Source organism: Tympanuchus pallidicinctus, unplaced genomic scaffold (genome assembly GCF_026119805.1).
Source record: "Tympanuchus pallidicinctus isolate F22 unplaced genomic scaffold, pur_lepc_1.0 scaffold7, whole genome shotgun sequence".
NCBI classification, from domain to species: Eukaryota; Metazoa; Chordata; class Aves; order Galliformes; family Phasianidae; genus Tympanuchus; species Tympanuchus pallidicinctus.
Genome location: NW_026294791.1, coordinates 25,173,800 through 25,193,745, shown reverse-complemented (window position 1 = coordinate 25,193,745; position 19,946 = coordinate 25,173,800). Strand labels below are relative to the sequence as shown.

General features: G+C 37.8%; 1 protein-coding gene across 12 annotated transcripts in view; it reads left to right on the top strand.

Annotated features, from left to right (window-relative positions):
• Positions 1-19,946, top strand: part of RALGPS2 (Ral GEF with PH domain and SH3 binding motif 2) — a 109,637-nt gene that overhangs the window by 37,675 nt on the left and 52,016 nt on the right. For all 12 annotated transcript variants that reach the window (XM_052665851.1, XM_052665850.1, XM_052665855.1 and 9 more), the window contains 4 exons: positions 3,516-3,599; positions 11,237-11,326; positions 14,233-14,325; positions 17,415-17,541. In XM_052665851.1, coding sequence (XP_052521811.1) covers positions 3,516-3,599; positions 11,237-11,326; positions 14,233-14,325; positions 17,415-17,541 — 394 coding nt within the window. The remainder of the gene's footprint in view (positions 1-3,515; positions 3,600-11,236; positions 11,327-14,232; positions 14,326-17,414; positions 17,542-19,946) is intronic.

Sequence of the window (19,946 nt, the reverse complement as noted above, 5' to 3'; positions counted from 1 at the left end):
AATGACTCCATATTCCTTTCTGACTGCAGCCTGGCTTGATCTGACGTTTTCAGAATTTTTGTAGTAACTGTAAATTTTAAATTTGTTCATCTTATCTTTTTTTTTTTTTTTTTTTTTTTTTTTTTTTTTTTTTTTGTACAATTAGCATTTTCCTATGGGCATTGCTTCACGCTTTTCAAGCTTAGTTTTTATTTCTCATTTTATTATCCATGTTGTCAGTAGTGTGGAAGTCTTCCAGCTCATCAGTCACCTTTAGAGCACCACAGTCTATTTTACTGGCTGTGTTTGGGTCAATGAAGAATGTTTGGCTTCCACTAAATGCTTTGCTGAAAATATCTTAGCTGTGGTTGCTGATTTCATCATTTATCTACTCTCAGATTTTTTCAAAGGCTTCTTTTTGATCTGTACTTGAAAATGTTTTAATGATTTCGCTTTCATGATTTCAGCAAGCTTTCCCCCTCTTTTTTTTTCCTCTTTTCTCCTAAGTCCTTCAAAGAGCATCCCATTTGATCTCTTTTTGGGACATCCTTAGTCTTCTTGATTGACAGGGTATGTTTACCCTGGTCCTTCTAGTGGGATATCTTTTTTTTCAGCTCTTTTTTGAAATCTTTAAAGTCTATTACCTTTTTATCAGATCATTTGAAGTACTTCCTGTATGCATGTACTTCTAAAGCTAAGCGTTACTGCTGTATATAGGTCGTGTCGTGTCATCCTGTCCTAATGCTCTGCTAATGTAGAAATTCCACTGCTTGAGCTTGACAGTAGTTTGCTCTTCTCAATCTGCTTGCAGCACTGTACAGAATGAGCAGTCAGCTGCATAACGAGTACAAGGAATCAAATGATTTGGATATAGTGGCATCAAGCCAGCACTCCATACCTTGTAACTTGCTGCTCTTTTAACATTGCCTCTCCAGTATCGTAGTTTCTGTTGTATGAGCAAACTTACTGAAAATCACTGGGAGATGAGAAGAAATGTGAAGAAAACACATCTAATTTTGTTGGCTGTTCTTCCTCATTAGTGTATACCACAAAAGGGAGAAGCATAAGAAAATAAACTAACTTCTTAAAAGAAAATGTTGTGAGAGTAGATTAATATATCTAGAAATAAATTCATTTTAAGAAATAATGTGCTACACAAGAAAAAGCCACATGATGCCTTCAGTGAAAAATATCTGTTGCTAGTTTAGTACTTCTCACATTTGCACAAAAGAAGCTGAAGGCACTGACAGCATGTAAATAATATGTGTCCATCAGTGTTCCTTCACAGGTAGAAGGAGGCCAGTTGCCTCGTGTCTCACATGCTGCTAAGTTGTGTTAGTTCTCAATGGAAAAGGAAGGAGCGTGAAGGTTAGCTCTCAGGTCAGAAGAAGCTGTATGCAATTAAAATTGAAAATACAGGGAGACCTCTTTTTTTTTCAAATAATTCTGTGTACATTTCAGTTTGAGTGAGATGTTGCACCTGTGCTCATCAGATATTAGTATATAAGTATAAATTGGGCCCTAATCTTTATACTTCTACATACTGTCTAAAGATTCTTGGTAATGGATTTGGCTTAAAAAATACCACTACTATTGTTAATCACATCAATGTCATTAAAACCCCCAAAGCCAGCTAAACCAGGTCTGCTTCTGAGGCAAAACTCTTGCATGCAACCCTTACACGTACAGTACCAGAGCAATGGGTCACTTATATCTTTAACCATCACAGCTTTTCTATTTGGTAACAAGGAATTGAAATCATAGAAAGGTGTGCCCTGAATTATTAACAAATTGCCATGCTTTGTCTAAACCTGAGAAAGCAACTAGATTTCTTTTCCTGCTATTAAGGAGGTGTAATCATCAGGTGCCAGTGAGGATGAATCAACCTGTATTCTCCCCATGTGCAAAGCTGTGATGTTGTTGTTGTTGTTGTTATAATGGAAACTGCATCACTGGGGGTGCTGAGGGGCAGAGAATGCAAGCCAAGATCTCTTGGATGGTTCCTCACCTCTTAGCCTGTTCTTTGCAATAGGAGCAGCTCACAATTGCGCAGTTGTCTTTTGCATAGTCACTGATGAGCTGGTGTGAGGAGATGGGCACACGTTTTTATGTTGAACAGGACAGCACTTTCTTGGGTAGGTGCTGGTACTGGCACTTCATAGTGACATTTGAAGGAATGGCTCTAGAATGCTGAGTTGGAGAATGCATTCTTCTTAGTGCCTGTGGGTAGGAGGGAGCATCAGCCTTCTCTAGCAAGTGCAGGCCAGTGTTCCAGACTTAAATGAGTGGAAGAACTGAAGATCTCTCTTAACTGGCATGAGACTCTTCAGTAGCTTTGGGATGTTGGCTGAAAAGACATTAAGAAGTTTTAATTAAAAACAAAATTCAGAACTCTGTGGGATAACATGCTGTTCTGAGGTTAGAGCTTAGAATATTCAGATGCTAGATTATTTTAATGCTCATTAAACAGCACAATTATTAATTATATCTTGAATTTTTTTTATGTTAACTGATATAATTGACATATATGGTGTAACAGTGGTTTCAGTAAGGGGTTATCGATACAGTAATAAAACTGAGAGCACTTCGGAGTGAAAGATGTGAAGAGAAAGCATAAATAAATGCAAACTAAAGGCTGTGCTTTGCTATTATGCTCCATGGATAATTCAGCTGTCTCTGTACTGGATGGTGTTCCTGATGGTTTCAACTGGCACTGCTCAGTAGGTTGTATGCTGAATGTACTTGGGTCTGTTCTGTGTGCTACTGTGTACTAATAGAAGAGCTCAATAGTAAATTTAGATTTTTAGGCTCCCAGATAAAAATGCTGTATTGAAATTAAAAGGTAGTAAATAACAGTGAATATGGTGTCATTGCCCAACTGCTATGTAAGTTGCACAGACTTGCAGCTCAAGTACAGCAATGAAGTAGCTTTAATTTTTTTTTCTTTTTAAGCAAACACTCTTGCACCATTTTATTCCATAAATCTTTCTTACATGCTGACTGTTCAGCTTCACGTCACATTGGCTCATTTGGAATGGAAAACTGGAAGTAGAGCTTCTTTTATTGTTGCTGCAGAAGATGACCATTTTGGTATTTCTGTAATGCAGCATGCCAAGTGAAAATAACAGGACGTGTCTTGGTTGATGTAACGAGTTTTATAATCTAAATTTAAATATCTTCAGAAAGTAATTGAAGACAAAAGACACTCCTCCCCCTAGTTCAGATTCGTGCTTACAACAGTATTTTTGTGTGCTAGCTAAATGGATCTTGAATTATTTCCTTGGCTTTTAATAATAGCTGAATTTAAAAAAAAAAAAAAGTCTAATTCAACAGAAGATGAAATCTAATAATTCAAAACCATTTGGAAGCAATGCATACAGAATTTCAGTTTGCAGAAGAAAAGCACCACTCTTGTATTTATTATCCCAACTTGTTATCACTCTGTTATTTTGAAACTTTTGCCATGCTTCCCTCTCTGGTTATGGCTCTGAACACTCACAGATGCAAAAAGTAAATTCTCATCTTTGTTCTTGCAGGAGCTGGCAAGCTGTGGTTGGAATAAAAAAGAGAAGTATAGTTCTGCTCCAAACGCAGTTGCTTTCACCAGAAGATTCAATCATGTGAGTTGCTATTTTTTTTTTTTAATTCATTGTAATTACATGTATATGTTTAAAACATCTGGTGAATTAAGTGTTCTGGCACATCACTTGCTGTTGATCACAGCTGGTTATTTGAAAATTGCAAATAATTGCTGAAGAGAGTTCATTATCTTCAGCTAGTACAGAAAGACCATGGCTCACATGCTAAACAAATAGCTGTGTTGGGTTTGGATTTTTTTTTAATAGCAGCTACTAATGAATAAAATGAGGAGAATATTAAGCATTTTTCCCAGACATACTGGTTGCCCTTTTCATAAAGATGGGAATAATCATTTCACATCAAAAGCTTACTATGTAGGATTTCTGGAGTCGTAATTAGGTATTTCCTTCTGTTAATTATATGTCTTTTGATTCTTTAGATGTTTGTCCCTAGAAATAAGAGCTTTTTGTCAGTATGATTATCTTTTTAAGGTGATTCTGAGCAAATTTAAGAAAACATCAATTGTCTAACTCTTATTTTTTAATTATTTTGCATAATTTTTCAGTTATGCATTTGAGACTTGTGGCTTTCTTAAAAATTTATTTGTATAAAACAAGATTTCAGTTTTAGCCTTGTCCTCTGTTAAAGCTGCAGAACTGCAGCTATGTAGTTAGCCAACCTCATCTCAAAACTGTAATGCCTTTTTATTTAATACTTATTTTTTTTTCTCTCAGATGAAGTAATTCTCTTACCCTCTTCTCTCCTCTTGTAAATGTTTAATAATGTCTCCAATATAAAACTCTTTTCCAGACCTATTTATTTTCTGTGCCCAGAATCTTGGACATCTTTGTTAATCATCTCAAACTCAGACTGAGCGTCTGACTTTTTCAATCTTCTGTTCTATGCTTTCACACTTTCCATTATTGCTTACATTCAGGATTTGACCAAGCTTTATCACATATCTACGCTTAGAATATTACTTAGCCATCTAATGATTAAAGTATGTGTCTGGGAGTGGGCTTGGAGAAGTTGCCTGATTCACCTCTTGACTGAAGAAATGATGTTATGTCTTGAAATTCTTGTGACTGTAACATCATCTTCTCAAATCTGTTCCCTCCCCACCCAGTATGTGGGTGAAATTTTCCTGGTCTAGCCTTAGAAGTTACTATATATCCAGCGTGAGACTAGTTCTACACCGATAAACCAGATTCCAACATCGTGCTCTCAATTCATATTAGTTGTCTCTTTGAAGAAGCATACTGTTTTGCTCAATATTCCAAAATGCTTTTGTAGTAAGGGCCACATTGGTGTTCTTCAACTACCTTACTTGCAATTTTTATGTCTTGGTATAACATAACAAGGAAGTGCAGAAATTAGCTGAACAGTCAACTTTACAGAATTGCAAGGGTTGAAAGGAACCTCAGCAGATTGAGTTCAACCTCCCTGCTGAAGCAGGTGTGCTGCAACAGGTCCCACAGGTCAGTGTCCAGCTGGGTCCTGAATATCTCTGTGGAAGGAGACTCTACAACCTCTCTGGGCATTCTGTCCCAGCGGTCTGTCACCCTTACCATAAAGAATTTCTTTCCCATATCAGTATGGAACTTCCTGTGTTGAACTTTTAGGCTACTGTTCCTTGTTCTCTCACTACACACTACTGAAAAGAGTCTGACCTCATCCATTTGCTCCCGTGTTCTTTTAGGTGTACCTTAATCACATCCCCTCTCAGTCAGGCTGAGCAGAGCCAGGTTCCTCAGGCTTTACTTGAAACATATTAAAGAATTGGTAGAATATACTTCTTAGAAAGAAGTGAGGAGGGTAAGCCAGGTCATGAGAATAAGCAATTAACTGTCTGCAAATTCTCTGTCATTACAGAGCCACAGTTTAAAAGTGTCTAACCAGTCAAAGATGTTAAGGACAAAGGGAGGGAAGGTGTGCCTTGTAGAGCTGTCCAGAGCCAGCGGAAGATACCTGTGACTTAGAAGTAGTTGTTGAAGATCTTAACAATGGAATTAACATCTTAGTAGCATCTAAATAATGTTTAGAAAACGTCTAAATGCAGTATTCTTAGAATAACACACAGAAATTTCATCTAGCAAAATTCCATTCATTTATTGCTGTAATGTTATCTTGTCTCCCATTCATTCTTACGCTTTGGGTTCTGTTATCAATTTAGATTTTAGCTGTTTTTTTTTTTTTCAAAGGTTATTGCAATGTTTTTTTTCTTCTGCAGAGTGCTTACCAAATTTTTTTGCTCGGTTTATCGACTTTTGATGTGCAGTACTTTGTTCTATCTGAATTTTTATAAAGATTCATACAGAAATGTCAATGTGCATGCAATACAGAGAGTACAATACCAGAAATAATTGCCTTTTTCTGCAACACCTTTCTTCATAACTGTTCACAGTCCCATTTCTCTAGAAAGCCTTGCTAACTGCTGAAGGGAACTTTGTATTTTCATTATTCCATGGTGCCTGTTAGATAATTGTTGATTGTGACTGGCACTTTCATCTGTTGTCTTTTTCGACTGCACGTCATTTGTTTCAGGGAACTTCTGATTGAAAGACAGATCAAGAAGAAATATTAAAACTAGGTGACTCTCAAAGTTCTGTAGTGTCTGCGTTTGTTCGGTGCTTCAGTAGATTGAAAGGTCTGTCCCTGTTCTTCAAATTTTTTCCACGTGGTGAAGGAGAACCTTGAATAAAATGCAGCAGTCTGACGAGCTTTGAGCTGCTATTTGCAGAGTCTGTTGTGCTGTTTCTCTGCCTTCCCTTTTTGTGCCTTTGCTTTGGCGTCTGAAGGCCTCATCAGTAATGATGCAGTCAGTAAGGGGCTGAGATTTGCTTATGAACTCTGTCTCGTGGAAGGGAGCAGTCATCAGAAAAGCAATAAGCATGCAGACAGGCTGATGCAAGGAGAGGCTGCCTGTGGGTTTCTTTAGATATCCTTCATGTAGATATTTTTTATGCTGCATGCAAATAGAGCTGCAAATTGTCTAATCAGAAGCTTTAGGTTTATAGGTAAGCTTGAGCCTACTTAAGTGCTTTCTGTACAGTCATAGAAGTCAGATGTGCAATTCTGTCAGGTGAAGACGTCTTCACTAACAATTTTTGAGAGCCTCCTTAGTGTTTGAAGGTTTTCTTTTCTGTGGCCTCCTGCAGAGTTAACCATCTGAAAGTTTTTGTTACAATCACAGAGGGTGGTGAGGCACTGGAACAGGCTGCCCGAGGAGGTTGTGGAAGCCTCGTCTCTGCAGGCATCCAAGGCCAGGCTGGATATGGCTCTGGGCAGCCCGGTCTGGTGGTTGGTGACCCTGCACATGGCAGGGGGTTGGAACCAGATGATTGTTGTGATCCTTTTCAATCCAGGCCATTCTATGATTCTGTGATTTGTCCCTAACTTTCACTTCCCTTTTGGGTTTCGGCTGCATCGACTGCTTCCAAAGATTCTATCAGTCAGATTCCTGTTATTGGTGTTCTTAACATCCAAAAGAAATACATTGTGAGTAATCTGAAATTGTCTTTGGGGAATCCCTAAAATAAGAGTGATATATATATATATCAATATATATATATATTGATAAATATATATAAATAAATATAAATAAATAAATAAATAAAAATAAATAAATATATGTATATATATATAAAAGAGAATCTTTGGCATGTCTTTGAGTTTTGTGGATAATAGTAGATTTGGGACAAGCCAGTCTGGGGCTCTGCTGCTGAGCTAATCTTCCAGGGTCTCTCTTTAATCAGGTAGGTGGTACGTACTTGAAGCCCTTGCCATTCACCAGTAAATCAGCTGGATCAAGGAAAGTAGCTTTTCTGTCTGTTTTTCACATTGTCAGCACTGTTGCATTCAAATGTTCCAGTTCTTGGTCTGTCTCTTTGACTACATTTGAAGCCAGAAGATTTGGGGACATTTCTAGGCCTTCTTTCTTGTTTCTTTTTTTTTTCTTGTTTCTCTTTAACATGTCATTTGAAAAATTATTGATAGGTGACTCTTGTCAGCCAGTTGGAAAAGCTACTTTGAAGGGTCAGAAGAAACAAGTCCAAGTACTTAACGACTGCTTGTGAGGTGGATTAGTTTTCCTCCAGCCAATGTTTTGAGAAAGTGCAGCATGCAGCTTTGGCAGCCAAGGGACATACTATGTGCAGGAAGTTTACATCAGTCTTTATTCAGGCACCAAGGAAAAGTCATCAGTCTTACCTTCAGGTACTGGGACTGGAGAGGAGATCAAAAGGCTGCAAGTGTTGTTTCAGTTGCAGATTGAAATTCTTCATGTTAGTACCTCAGTTTTTGGCTTACTGAGACAGTACTTGGGATAACTTTTGATGTGGTGTGGTTCAGAATGTGTCATTGTGAAGGAGTCATTCATTTCAATAGTACTGTTTATATTTAGATTTGCCATCTTTTGGAGAGCAGTGGAAAGCCAAGAATTCAAACAGCATAGGCAGTAGCAGCTGGAATAAGAAGACACAATGGAGCAAGTTTTTGTCTTCTTTGCCTGGTCTACCTTCTCTCTGTTCTTGTTCAGCTGAAAGCAGTTCCTGTTGGGCATCTGCCCTACTTGTGGGGTACAAATGTTTACAGCTAAAATACATTAAGTAAAATCATCCTAACTCTTGGCTTTACTGACCACAAATCCATTTCATGAAATTTTTGCTCACCTTTAAATTTCACCGAGCTTAAATATGCATCGTGCATCTGTCTTTTCTTTTTCCCCCAACTTGCCAAAAGAGAGCCTTGAACAGCTCTCACATTGTAAGTAAAAAGAACATTAAATCAGTAACAGCTGCTTCACAGCAAATTGATCTGCTGATAGCATTTTGGAAACAGTAACAATTATGTGCAGTTGATTGCAGTCTACTGAGAATGAAGTAGTGTATTTCCAGCATTAGTTATGTGATAATTATATGTGGTGCCTGTAAAAACAGTTCGAGTTCACGGAAGAGAAGTCAGTGAATCATTCCATGCCAGGATCCTTTTATTCTTAAAGCATGTGTTGTGATGCAGTACTGCATAGATCTGCTATTTAGTTCCTTTAAAAAAAAAAAAAAAAAAAAAAAAAAAAAAGCAACTTCTCTACATAATTCTTTTAAAGCTGTGATCCCTGCCTATTGAAGATTTCTTTCTGAAAGTTAGTTGTATCAAAATATACAACTGTTGTAATTGGTAAAAATGTGTCTGTGTACAAAATTGTCAAGTTTACCTACTTACTGAGCCTTTGTTCTCTACTGAGCTTAAAAGAGCCAGTGTAGGTAGGCTGGTATTCCAGATATGGCAAGCAAAGGATGGTTTAAAATGCTTGAGCTGTTGTGATTTGAGGAAAAATGCATTCAGAAGTTGATTCTGTTTTTACATGATGGTGGTAACAGGAAAGAATGTTAATACACAAATATAAGTAAGGGTTTAAATGCTGTCTTGAGCTGATATCAAAGAGATGGATACCCAAAAGCTGCGAGGAATCTAATTGTTGGGTGGGTGGACAGTGTGGGGGAAATAAGATGTGAATACAGTGAGAGGATTTTACAGCAAATAACCACAGTATTTATGGAACTGTCCTTTGCTAATGTGAAGAAAGAACCTGAATAAAATATCAATGTGATTCTGTGTGGCTGATTTGAAACAAAAGGTTTTGTTTAAATTGTTTATTTTTCAATATTTGGAAAAATAAAGGCGCTATAGAATAGACCAGACAGAACCAATAGTACCAATGAAAGTGCATGAAGGAGGAAAGGAGGTGGTTGGAGTGGAAGTGGTCAGGAGTTTAGTTCTTCCCGCTGCTGACTCTCACCGAAGGCACTGAACAGCCCAAAGCTGAGGAGGAGGTTTGGAGTTGGTTTTGTTTGCTTTCTTTGCAAGTTCTTGGAAGCATTGAGACCCCAGTCTGGCTGGGACTGGGACAGAAACCAGATTTCATTGAATAAACAGGAGTACTTGTGTGGTACGGGGTCTGTGTCACTGTGAGACTGATGAACTTCCATAGACGTTTAGGCCAACGTGCCAAATGCTTTGTTTTTCTATTCTCATGAACATACTGAAGCATTGTTCCATGCTTTGAGCATGAGTTTCTTAATCTGGCTTACTGCAAACGATCTCTTATTTCATCCAAATTCTGTTTTTCTGACCAAAGGCTCATAAGTTAGAGTGCATTGTCTCTATGGGATTCTTTGCGATGCAAAAACCAATGTTAAAACTTGAGATTTCTTTGTTCTTCAAAGGGAAAGCATCTCTGAAGAAACTTCTTGATCATTCAAGGGTGTAGTTTTACTCAAGTGTGTAACTACAGCAGCACATCACATTGAGGTCTAAATTATTTTGACGATACTTTGAAGTACTGTTGAATACTTCAGGAGAACTTAGATATTTTGTAGTAATGCTGTTTGCACAGAACCACATTTTACTTTCATCAGGGTAACAATCTCTCAGGAGACACTTTGGTGCATTTTTTTTTTTTTATTGCTGTTGTTATTTTCTTTTCTTAAGGCAAAAAGAAAACTTGAGCTCTACAACTTCTTTTTTTCCTGGCTGATATGACCCTCAATAAACAGACCAAAGGGAAGCAATGATTTAGGATGCTTGTAGGGTTTTAGATTTTTTTTTTTGGTAGTTCTTCTGTTTCTTGTTCCAGACCTCGTGTCAGGACACCTCAGTTCTCAAAAGTAGCTTTATTTTATTTTTTTTTTTTGTGCTATTATTTTCATTTTTCAGTGCTTTTATGTGTAAAGACTTGGCATACTGTACAGAGTTAAACAGGATAGATAGGATTTTTATTGTTATTCTTTTAAATTGAAATTTTGGCAGGAACTTGGGCATGAACACAATGTTAGTTTACAAGTAGTGGTTTAATATTAATTTTAAAAATCAGCAGCATGACTGATTGGCAGCTCCTTGCATAAGAGAGCATACATTTCTTCTGTAGTTTTGTAAATAGCAGTTATGCTGTATCTTGCTAATTTGTGAATTTTCTCCTAACCCGTATTGGGTGCCTGAATAAAAGCTGTGGTGTTTACTACCTTTTGCTAATTCTTTCCAACTGTTTTACTGCATATCTGAAGAAATGTATTTTCTTTCATTCCACTTTGTGCTGAAGCATAAGAGGGTGGAGGATGTGGGGAGAGAAAAAGTTGGAAATGTTATCAAAACGTTTTCAAAGTGTAGCTTTTGTGAGGCAGGTTAGGGTTTGTGAATAAAAGCAGCTAGCATCCTTTGTGCTATACTGAACATAATGACAATTTTTGTAAGCCAACGCTGTAGAACTTAACAAAGGAAACTGATAATATGCTTTGTATTAGCTGGGAATTGACTTAGCCATCAGTAAGATTAGGAATAATAAACTCCAGGTTGCAACATAGGATTCTTCCTGTAAGTTCTAGTGTGCAGAGTCTCCAGTCTGTTTCTTCAGTAGTGTTGAGAATTTGCCATTGTCAGTGAACTGTAAGATACCTGTGAGCTGAGTAGTGCCGTTTTGTAGTTGTGGAAAAAAAAAAATCAGGTCTTTTATTAAAGTCTGTGTTATTGGTAGGCATAGGGTAGTGTAACTTTTTGAATTCTCTAAGTTTATTCATATGTTGTAGAAGGAACTTGAACACTGTGAGATGTGTTGCTAGTGAAATGACAGAACTAAACGTGTAACATTGATGCTCTGTTTCAAAAGGCCCGTTTTCTTTTCCAGGTAAGCTTCTGGGTAGTCAGAGAGATTCTTCATGCACAAACCTTAAAAATAAGAGCTGAGGTTTTGAGCCACTATATTAAAACTGCAAAGGTAAGAAATTGAGGGGTGATGGTGGGGACTGTGGGATTCACCATAGTGAAGGATCTTGTAATTAGGTTGGTCAGTTCAGAAATACACATAGGTAAATATTTATCTGATACCCAGTTTAGCTGTGGTTTTATCTCCTGCCATGATTAGATGTTTGACTTGTGTGTGTAACAAAGTTGTCAGAAATATCACAGACCAAAGTCCTGAAATAGAAGCCTTTGTCTGCCAAAAAAGAAAAAAAAGAAAAAAGCCATCAAAAAGGGCAACACTGAGGAAGCACAATGGTAACTTACTTGAAATATTGTTACTTAAATAATTTACCAAATGTTTTCTAATGTTGAATAAACCCAAACATTATGTGTAGAGATGGGAACTTTCCAGTAGTGAACATAGTGCAGAACTCTTCTTGGAAACAAAGCGGGACCAGGCCTGATAGGCTCTGCTTTGGCCACAGCACACTGGATGTGTCTGATGGCATCTACAGGAAGCAGTGTTTGCAGAAATGCTGCTGTTTCTGAGACAGAATTATGTGCTTGAATATCTGAAGTCAGTTGAGCAACTTAGCTGTGAGTTGTAAAATTAGAATCTAAAAAAAGACAGTAAATATTTGGGGGTGCTTTTATGTCTGTTAATTTACTTTCTGTTTTGTCTTGACTGCTTACATATGGCTTCTAATATAAAGTTGCTGCAATTATTGCCATTTTCTGTTTACACCAACTTTATCAAAGCAGCGTGGTGCCAGAGATCCCATTAATTAACTTTTCAGAGAAGCTATAAATCCACTAGGCAGAACTTTTTTGTGCTGACTACTGTCTGTCTGTTGTATAGCTGCCTGTCCTTTAAGGGTATCTCATTCTATAGATGCACAAACTAATTGGACTTAATGATTGCATTCTCCTGAAGTTCCCAGGCTATCCTGATTGGTTATGACATCTGTTTCAATGCTGGCAGCAGCTAGAAGATTCTTGTTTCATTTTAATCAGCCATGTTGTTGTTCTGCATCCTTCTTCAGGACAGCAGATTACCTTATTTGGGAGCCAGTGGGGGGAAAAAAAAGAGTGACCGCATGAGTGGTTGGACAAAGACAAGTAATGCTATTTAGTAGGAGTTAGGTATATGGAATCATCTGGGTTGGAGAAGAGCTTCAAAATCACAGAGTGCAACCATCTGCCTGATCCACCAAATCCCGCCACTGACCTGTGTCCTTTATTGCCATGTCCACGCATCTGTCCTGGGGATCCTGTTCCAGTGCTTGGCCACCCTCTCCTAATGTCCAGCTAAATCTCCTTGGCACAGCATCAGGCCATTTCTTCATGCTCTATTGCTTGCCACCTGAGAAAAGGGACCAACCCTTCTTCATTGCAGCCTCCTGTCAGGTAGTTGTAGAAAAAGAGATCTCCTCTCAGCCTCCTCTTCTCCAGACTAAGTAGCCCCAATTTCCTTAGCTGTTGCTAATGTGTTGTCTTTTCCAGTCCCTTCACCAACCTTATTGTTCTTGTCTACACATGCTCAAGGAACTCACTGTCTGAAAGCAGTGTTTGAGGTACAGTCTCATCAAAACTTGAGATTCTGGACCTACTGGACTGCTTCTTCTGATACAAACCAGGATGCAGCTGACCTGCTTGGCTACCTGGGCATGCTGCTGGCTCATGTTTAGCTGGCTGTTGACCAGCACCCCCAGAACTTTTCCTACCAGGAAACTTTACTGCCATTCCTCCCCAAACCTGTCAAGGCTATACTACTGTAAGCTTAACTGAAACTGCATGTGATTCCCTGATCTAGATCACTGATAAACAAAGCAAGGCCCCACATGCAAGCCCTGAGGAATGGCATTGGTAACCAGCTGCTGTTTCCCCACCTCACCCAACAAAACACTGATTGCCCTTTATACAAAATGCTGAAAAATCCATCAAAGAATGGATTAGGTGAGATAAGTGGTTTTTCAGTAGGTGTGGAAAGTCCCTGCTAGTCAATAGACTTGCTAGAACCATGGAGTTCTGGACATCCAGACTCAAACTGCTACTAGAGTGACCTGATAATATGTATTAAATGTGGGATTCCTGAGTAATACCTATGAGGACTTGGCTGTCTGTTCTCTGGCCCAGTGTTAAGCAGAGAGAGAATCATTTCCTGCATTTCAAAGCCACAAGCTGGAAAACCACCCCATAGGATCACTTTCAGCCTCCCTAAAAAATGTGGTCTCTCATACTCAGAATCTGGTTAAGCCAGTCTTTTCTAACAAAGCCTCATCTCACAAGTGACCTCCCACTCAAGAAAAATTAGGTAAGCTGAGTTTGAAGGAGGAAAAAGACTTAGTTCACCACGTTTATAAAGGTTGCTCGTATTCTTGAATTACGAATCAGTTTCAGTTTTCATACTCCCCAAACTGCCTTTCAGTCAGAGAAGTACTCCAGGTACGTTTACCCTGCTTGACTTCATCCTGCTTCAAATTCTGTAGGTGTTCTGTTGCAGCCTCACTGGCTCCATAAATCTGTGGTGAAAAACGCACTTACAGCATTGAATGCTGCCGTGATTACATCATTCACGTGGGCTGTCCTTTTTGGCATCTTCAGTTTGAAAATTCTCTCGAATGCTATGAATAGGAATGTGTTGGGTTTGAAAATTTCTGGCATTTCTGATGTATAGTATACATTTTGGAACATATATTTTTGGCAGGGCTATATCTGGGCTATGCAACGGCCAGTATCTTCTAATCCAAGACTGTATAGAAGCAGTACTGGAAAATTAGAAAGTGCTGTGGAAGTTATTTGAGTGGTCAGCAATTCGCTATAATGAAATGTTCATTTTAAAACATGCGAGGTATCTTCAGTTTAGATTGCAGCTTATTCTGTATTAGCTGTGGACAGTAATTGGAATGTTGGTCATTTATTGTATATTTTTGTTCTCAGAAACTGTATGAGCTGAACAATCTGCACGCTCTTATGGCAGTTGTGTCAGGCCTACAGAGTGCTCCTATCTTCAGACTGACTAAAACATGGGCGGTAAGTGAGCAGTGGGACATGGGAGGGATTTTAATGCATTCTGAGAAAAATACAGCATTCTCTAGCTTATTTTCAAGCTTGCAATAATTATTACACATACTTCTAATCTTCTTGTACTACATACTCAATATTTCTACTGCATCTGAAGTCTATGGTTTCCTGTTGGATTTTTTTTTTTTTTTTTCCATTCTAGGCCTATGCCTGGAAAGGCATAGAAATTCCTTTGAAAAATAGTTCCCTGCAGATTCTGCTAAATGCAGAGGCTTTTAATTTGGCTCGAAGCTATTTTGTATTTAGTTGCTGGAAAATTAAGAATGCCAAAGTGGGCCATATTTTAATCATTTAGGGGTTTATACTGATGGAATTTTTTTGCTATGGAGAACAGACGTCCAGAAATTAATGATGCAGTTTCCATAAAAAGATTTGTAGTTTCTCTTACTGATTGCTGAATCCAGCGATCTTCATCAGTTTTCCGGATGGTTTTCATAGTTACTGCAGCTGCTGTAGCCATTGTATTTCTTAGGTGGTCTTCTGCACTGTTATGTAAGAGGCGTTCTTTGGAAATGTTTTTTTGGCATGTTTTCTAACTAGAATTAATAGTATTTTCATGTGGTTGCATCTTCATCAGTTAGACATTTGTAGCAACTTCTGCTCATTGATACCTCTGAGTTGAGTAAACCTTGTTTGATCCAGCTATCCATTGGGTAGTTACCCAGTTGTACAAACAGATGCATTTTCAAGTGCAGTGAAAGTGATCAGATGGCTGAAATGCTTCTCTGCAGGGGATCTGTACAGATAAACCACTAAAACAGGGAAACAAACTAAACTTTCTCTGTAGACACACCTTACATATTGTGTATTACAAAATGTGTTTCTGTCATTCTGCCTCCTTCTTCATCCAAGGTAGGAAAATCTCAATTATAGTGTTGCTCAACTGATGATTACCAAAAATTAATTTAAAGCACTCCTGCTAAAATACTCATCTACAATTCAGTGCACGTTTTGCAAACGCGCAGTTCAGTAAGATGAATTTCTTCAAATCTCTCCAGGAAAACCTTAATGAAGCTAAGACTTCAGAATGTTCTTGAGGCAAACTCCTGCTTTTCTGGTTTTGTCATTGTGGTGCTTCACCCGCTTTACTTAGCAGTGATGAGAAATGGATTTGTGTGCATGATTCAAAATTAATACATACTGTTTCTGTATTAGTATAAATTTGTTAGCTGCTGCCATGATTAAACCATTTGGATTCCTGATTTCTTTTCTACTTCATCCTTTACGCTTTTTGTGTTGTTGGGTTCTCTGCACTTGGGTAATGCACGAACTGGAGACCTGATGTGTATTTCACCATAAGCACAAGGGAATCTCTTATGGGCTTTACTTATTGTTAGAGATTGTTCAAAGAGCCTGAAATGAAATATCAGACTTTGAGACTGTGCAGCTCTGTGTGTTTGTTTTCAGGAAGGTGCAGTAACTTAATTCAAGCTTGAATATCCACTTGCCATACCCTCCAGTCCACAAAAGCCAGAAAGACTTCCAAGCATGATATGCAGACAAAATACATATTTTTTTAATATTATTGAAAGCAAGCACATCTAGGCTGATAAAAACAAAGCCATCTTTGAGGAGATAAAGTTAAAAAGATAAATGTAATGTCCCAGTGGCTGGGAGGAAGTTGTGACTCCTTACTGTTGCTTTTGCTGTTGTTTTTTCTTTTTGTCCTGCAATTGGCACGTCCTCATTGAAACGGCAGACATGAGTTACTGCTCATTAGAATATTAGAAGCAAAGCTAACAATGTAAGTTAATTGCTGGAATGTGGAAGACCAACGTGTCTTGGAAAACAAATTCCTCTTTAAAAGTGATTTTATTCTGAAAGACGCTGTTAAATTCACTAATGAAGATTAAGATGTAGGCAACATAGGTAGAAAAAGCAGTTATTTCAGTAGAGAAATTAGAACTTGAAGGTTTATTTCAATTCAGTTGTGTCACATGAGTTGACCTTCATTTGAAAAAGAAAAGGGAATGAAAGAATTAAGTGTTCTGCACCTTGTAATTCTTGTGCTATTAAGGATCTTGTGAGGGGGAAAAAGTGATTGGGAGGCTGGGAAACCAAGCCTTCTGCCAAATGTAAACATCTTGCACCTTCCTTTAAATTTTGGCTCCAAGCTGAAATGAAGCCTTTAATGTGGCTTTGCAACAGTAGTGCAGTTAGATGTTTCAAAAAGACATTGTTTATTCCTCAGTTTTGCAAAGAGAGCTCAGTGTTCAGTTAATACTGTCAAAGGAAGTTGTTGGGATGGGGAGAGCACTGGAGGAGCCTCAATGACTTTGTTTGATATTTTGAGTGGAGGTCACTGTAATACTGATAAGATCCAGTGAAGTTGCTAGCTGGTGGAACAATAAATACAGCCTGTACTCAAGTCTTCTGTTTGCTTTCTATAGAGAAAAATGGATCAAATCTTTACACTCTTCCAGCGCATCAAGTATGTGGATGCCTATAGCTGCATTCATTTTATTATTTGTAGTTTGTTTAAGGATATTTATCAGATTTTAATGATATGATTTTGCTCTTCAAAAGACTAATTTGTTAAAACAGTTTTCAATTCAAGAATAAAAACATTTTGGAATTTGGGTTTTTCTGAAACTGGATTAATATGAAACTTGGTACTTCTGACAAGCAAACCTTAACTTTAAAGATCAATACAATGAATAAACTGCGACTTCGAAATACTGCAAAAGTGGTCAAGCGTGTGGAATGTTGTATTTTAGCTAGATTAGTCATTGGAAAACTTGTATTATTTCAGAAGGATCACCAGCACACCAAGGTTTACGTTTGATTATTTCTTTAGAAGGCTTATTTAAATTTGACCACTGAAATAGCACTTTTCTATATTTGTCCTTAAAGTATTTATCCATAAGGAGTAAATGCTGTAATTTTAAGCAATCATACTTCAAAACGAGTAACCAAAAAAGGGGGAGAGAGGGAAACAAAAGAATTAAAATAAAAGCATGCATTTAAGGGTAAAAGTTTGAGCAGTCATAACAATCCAACTTCATCTCAACTGATTCTGCCTTTTTTTTTCTTTGTAGTTACTGAGTCGGAAGGACAAAGCCACTTTTGAAAAGCTGGAGTATGTTATGAGTAAAGAAGATAATTACAAAAGGCTTAGGGATTACATCAGCAGCTTGAAGATGACTCCATGTATTCCCTATTTAGGTAAGCTGAAGTGTTTCAAATGGGAAACGCTAATGAAAAACCTTTCTGCAGTGATTACACAAACTGAACGGTGTCGTTTAAACGTACGTGAAACTGCTTCAGTACTTCAGTGAAGAGTATAGAACCACCAGTTGGTTTCGTGTATTCTGTATTTGGCAAGAAAAAGCTTCACCAGCTTCAGGAAGAAAGTTGCTATTAAACCTCACAAACACTTCAAGTTCTACATACAGGCTCAGTTTTCTAGTAAATGATTTTCCCATATGTTGTATAGTTACGCTGACTTCTGGAGAAGTGCTTAAACTGTTATGCTTGCTAGCACTCTTGAAGAGCTAAATATTTGAATGTTACAGTAATGCTGGACTTTAATTTATGAGAAGCTTTAAATCAGCAGCCTCTGATAAATAAATGCAGGTTCTAAGGTTTAGAACATGCTGAAATCTGCAGCTATTGTTGCATTCAGTTATATTAAGATGGCAAGTGTAACTGGATATTTACTACTGACTCACTTATGGGATAATTCAGTAACTGATATTCCTTTGTACCTGTGAAAGCTACATAAATGCTTAGTGTTTGTTTTGGCTTCCAAGCTGATCTAGTGTCACTCAGTGTCTCAGCGTTTTATGTTGTCCATGGTGATTGTGTTGTTATAATGTAGCTTTTCTTTGGTACCGTAAGGTGTCAGTGGTTATACAAAATTCAGGAAATGTTTACTCATTTTTTTCCTTCTCCAGAAAAAAAAAATTATACCCCTGTGGGTTTCAGGTGCTCTCGCACCTAAATTTAAGCTGATAGCTGTGTTTCACTAAAATGTAATCTCTTTGATTGATGCTACTTTTTAATATCATCTTTTACAAAACAACATTCTTTATGCTGTCATCAGTATATTCATCACGATATTGCATCATCTGCTTCATTGCTTGATGTGAGCCATGTTGCCATCAATTTTGTTTCTATCTAGAATACTTCTAAAGTGCATCATAGTTGCATTAAATTCATGCTCTGGACTCGAATAGGAAGAAACACTTTACTCTGCAGAAGTAGTAGTAATTACAAAAAGCAATCCTATAGAATTTGTCATTCTGTCCTCATTTTTCATTTCCATTTTACATCTCTCCCAGAATATTGGTAATGGTTCATGTCTATAATGGAACCTTGAAATACTCAGCATAAGCCTGTTTTGTCTGTAGTGTGTGTGTGAGAATTGACAGCATGGTGCATGTCACACACTTATTCAGTTTGTTAACAGAGCAATTAAAAGGGCCCACAAACGCCAAACAGAATGTAATGTAATTAAAAATAGCATTTTGTACTTTGCCCATTCATCTGTATGCTTATATATGATCTGCATATTGTTCTGAAATGGAATTTCTAGCTTTCTAGAAGCTTTTTACCTTATATGCTATGATTTATTAGATATGAAGCCAGGCTCAAATTGTTTCCTTGCCTATTACAGAGTCTCAAGCCAACCTGCTTTTAGATTTTTTCCAAATCTCGTGATACTCTGTCCTGTGCCATTATGGTTTTCTAAAACCTACTTCTATGCAGAGAGTTGTTTGCACTCTGGTCTCTTTGTCAGGCATTTTTAACATACTGTTTTACTACCTGCCAGTCTATATTTAGAACATTGTTCTCCACATTTTTAGGGGATTTTTTAGGTTTTCTTCTGTTACAGATGGTTTCCTCTTCATACATGAGAAACTCTGTGTAACTTTTTGGTTCAGAGTAAGTTTTTGGCTTGACTTAATAATTTATCAAAGTAAATATTTTTTAGGAAGAAGGGGAGCTTAGTGCTTTGCTGTGACCAGCTGTTGTTAGGGGGTTTTGTGACCTGCTTTCCTGTGGTAGGAATTCTCAGTAATGACACAGTGTCCCCTGAGCCTATACTTCTCATAAGAAAAAGCAAATGCTCATCGATGCGCTGCTCTAAAATTAATGTGGAAAGATTTATACGTGTGGCCAAACAAACAAGCAAATTGCTTTGCAGCTACAGTTGTGGTGAATCTGCATCCATCTTGCAAGGTCGACTGCGGAGTCCTAGTTTTCTCATTTGATCAGTTTTTCATCTCCAGAAACACTGGAGTAGATTTGCAGAGTATTATTTCTGATGTTTCTTTCCCAAGGAGTTTATGCTGACCTGAGCCTGATATGGGACAGAAGAACCGAACTTGCTTTCTGTTTTAAGCTTCCCAGCTGCAAATTACAATTCCTGGAAGGATGGTTTTCTGCTGTTACTTCAGAATCAGATGCAGGCGTATTGCTGCTCCTTGTTCAAAATGTGTGCAGAATTCTACCTAAATTGCAGTTCTGAAGATGGTATGTGCTGCAGAGGGGAGGAATCATAAGGTCCCTTCCTTCTGCAGAAAAGAAGGGGCTCCCTTCAGTGTTCACACAGCTGCTGAGGTTTC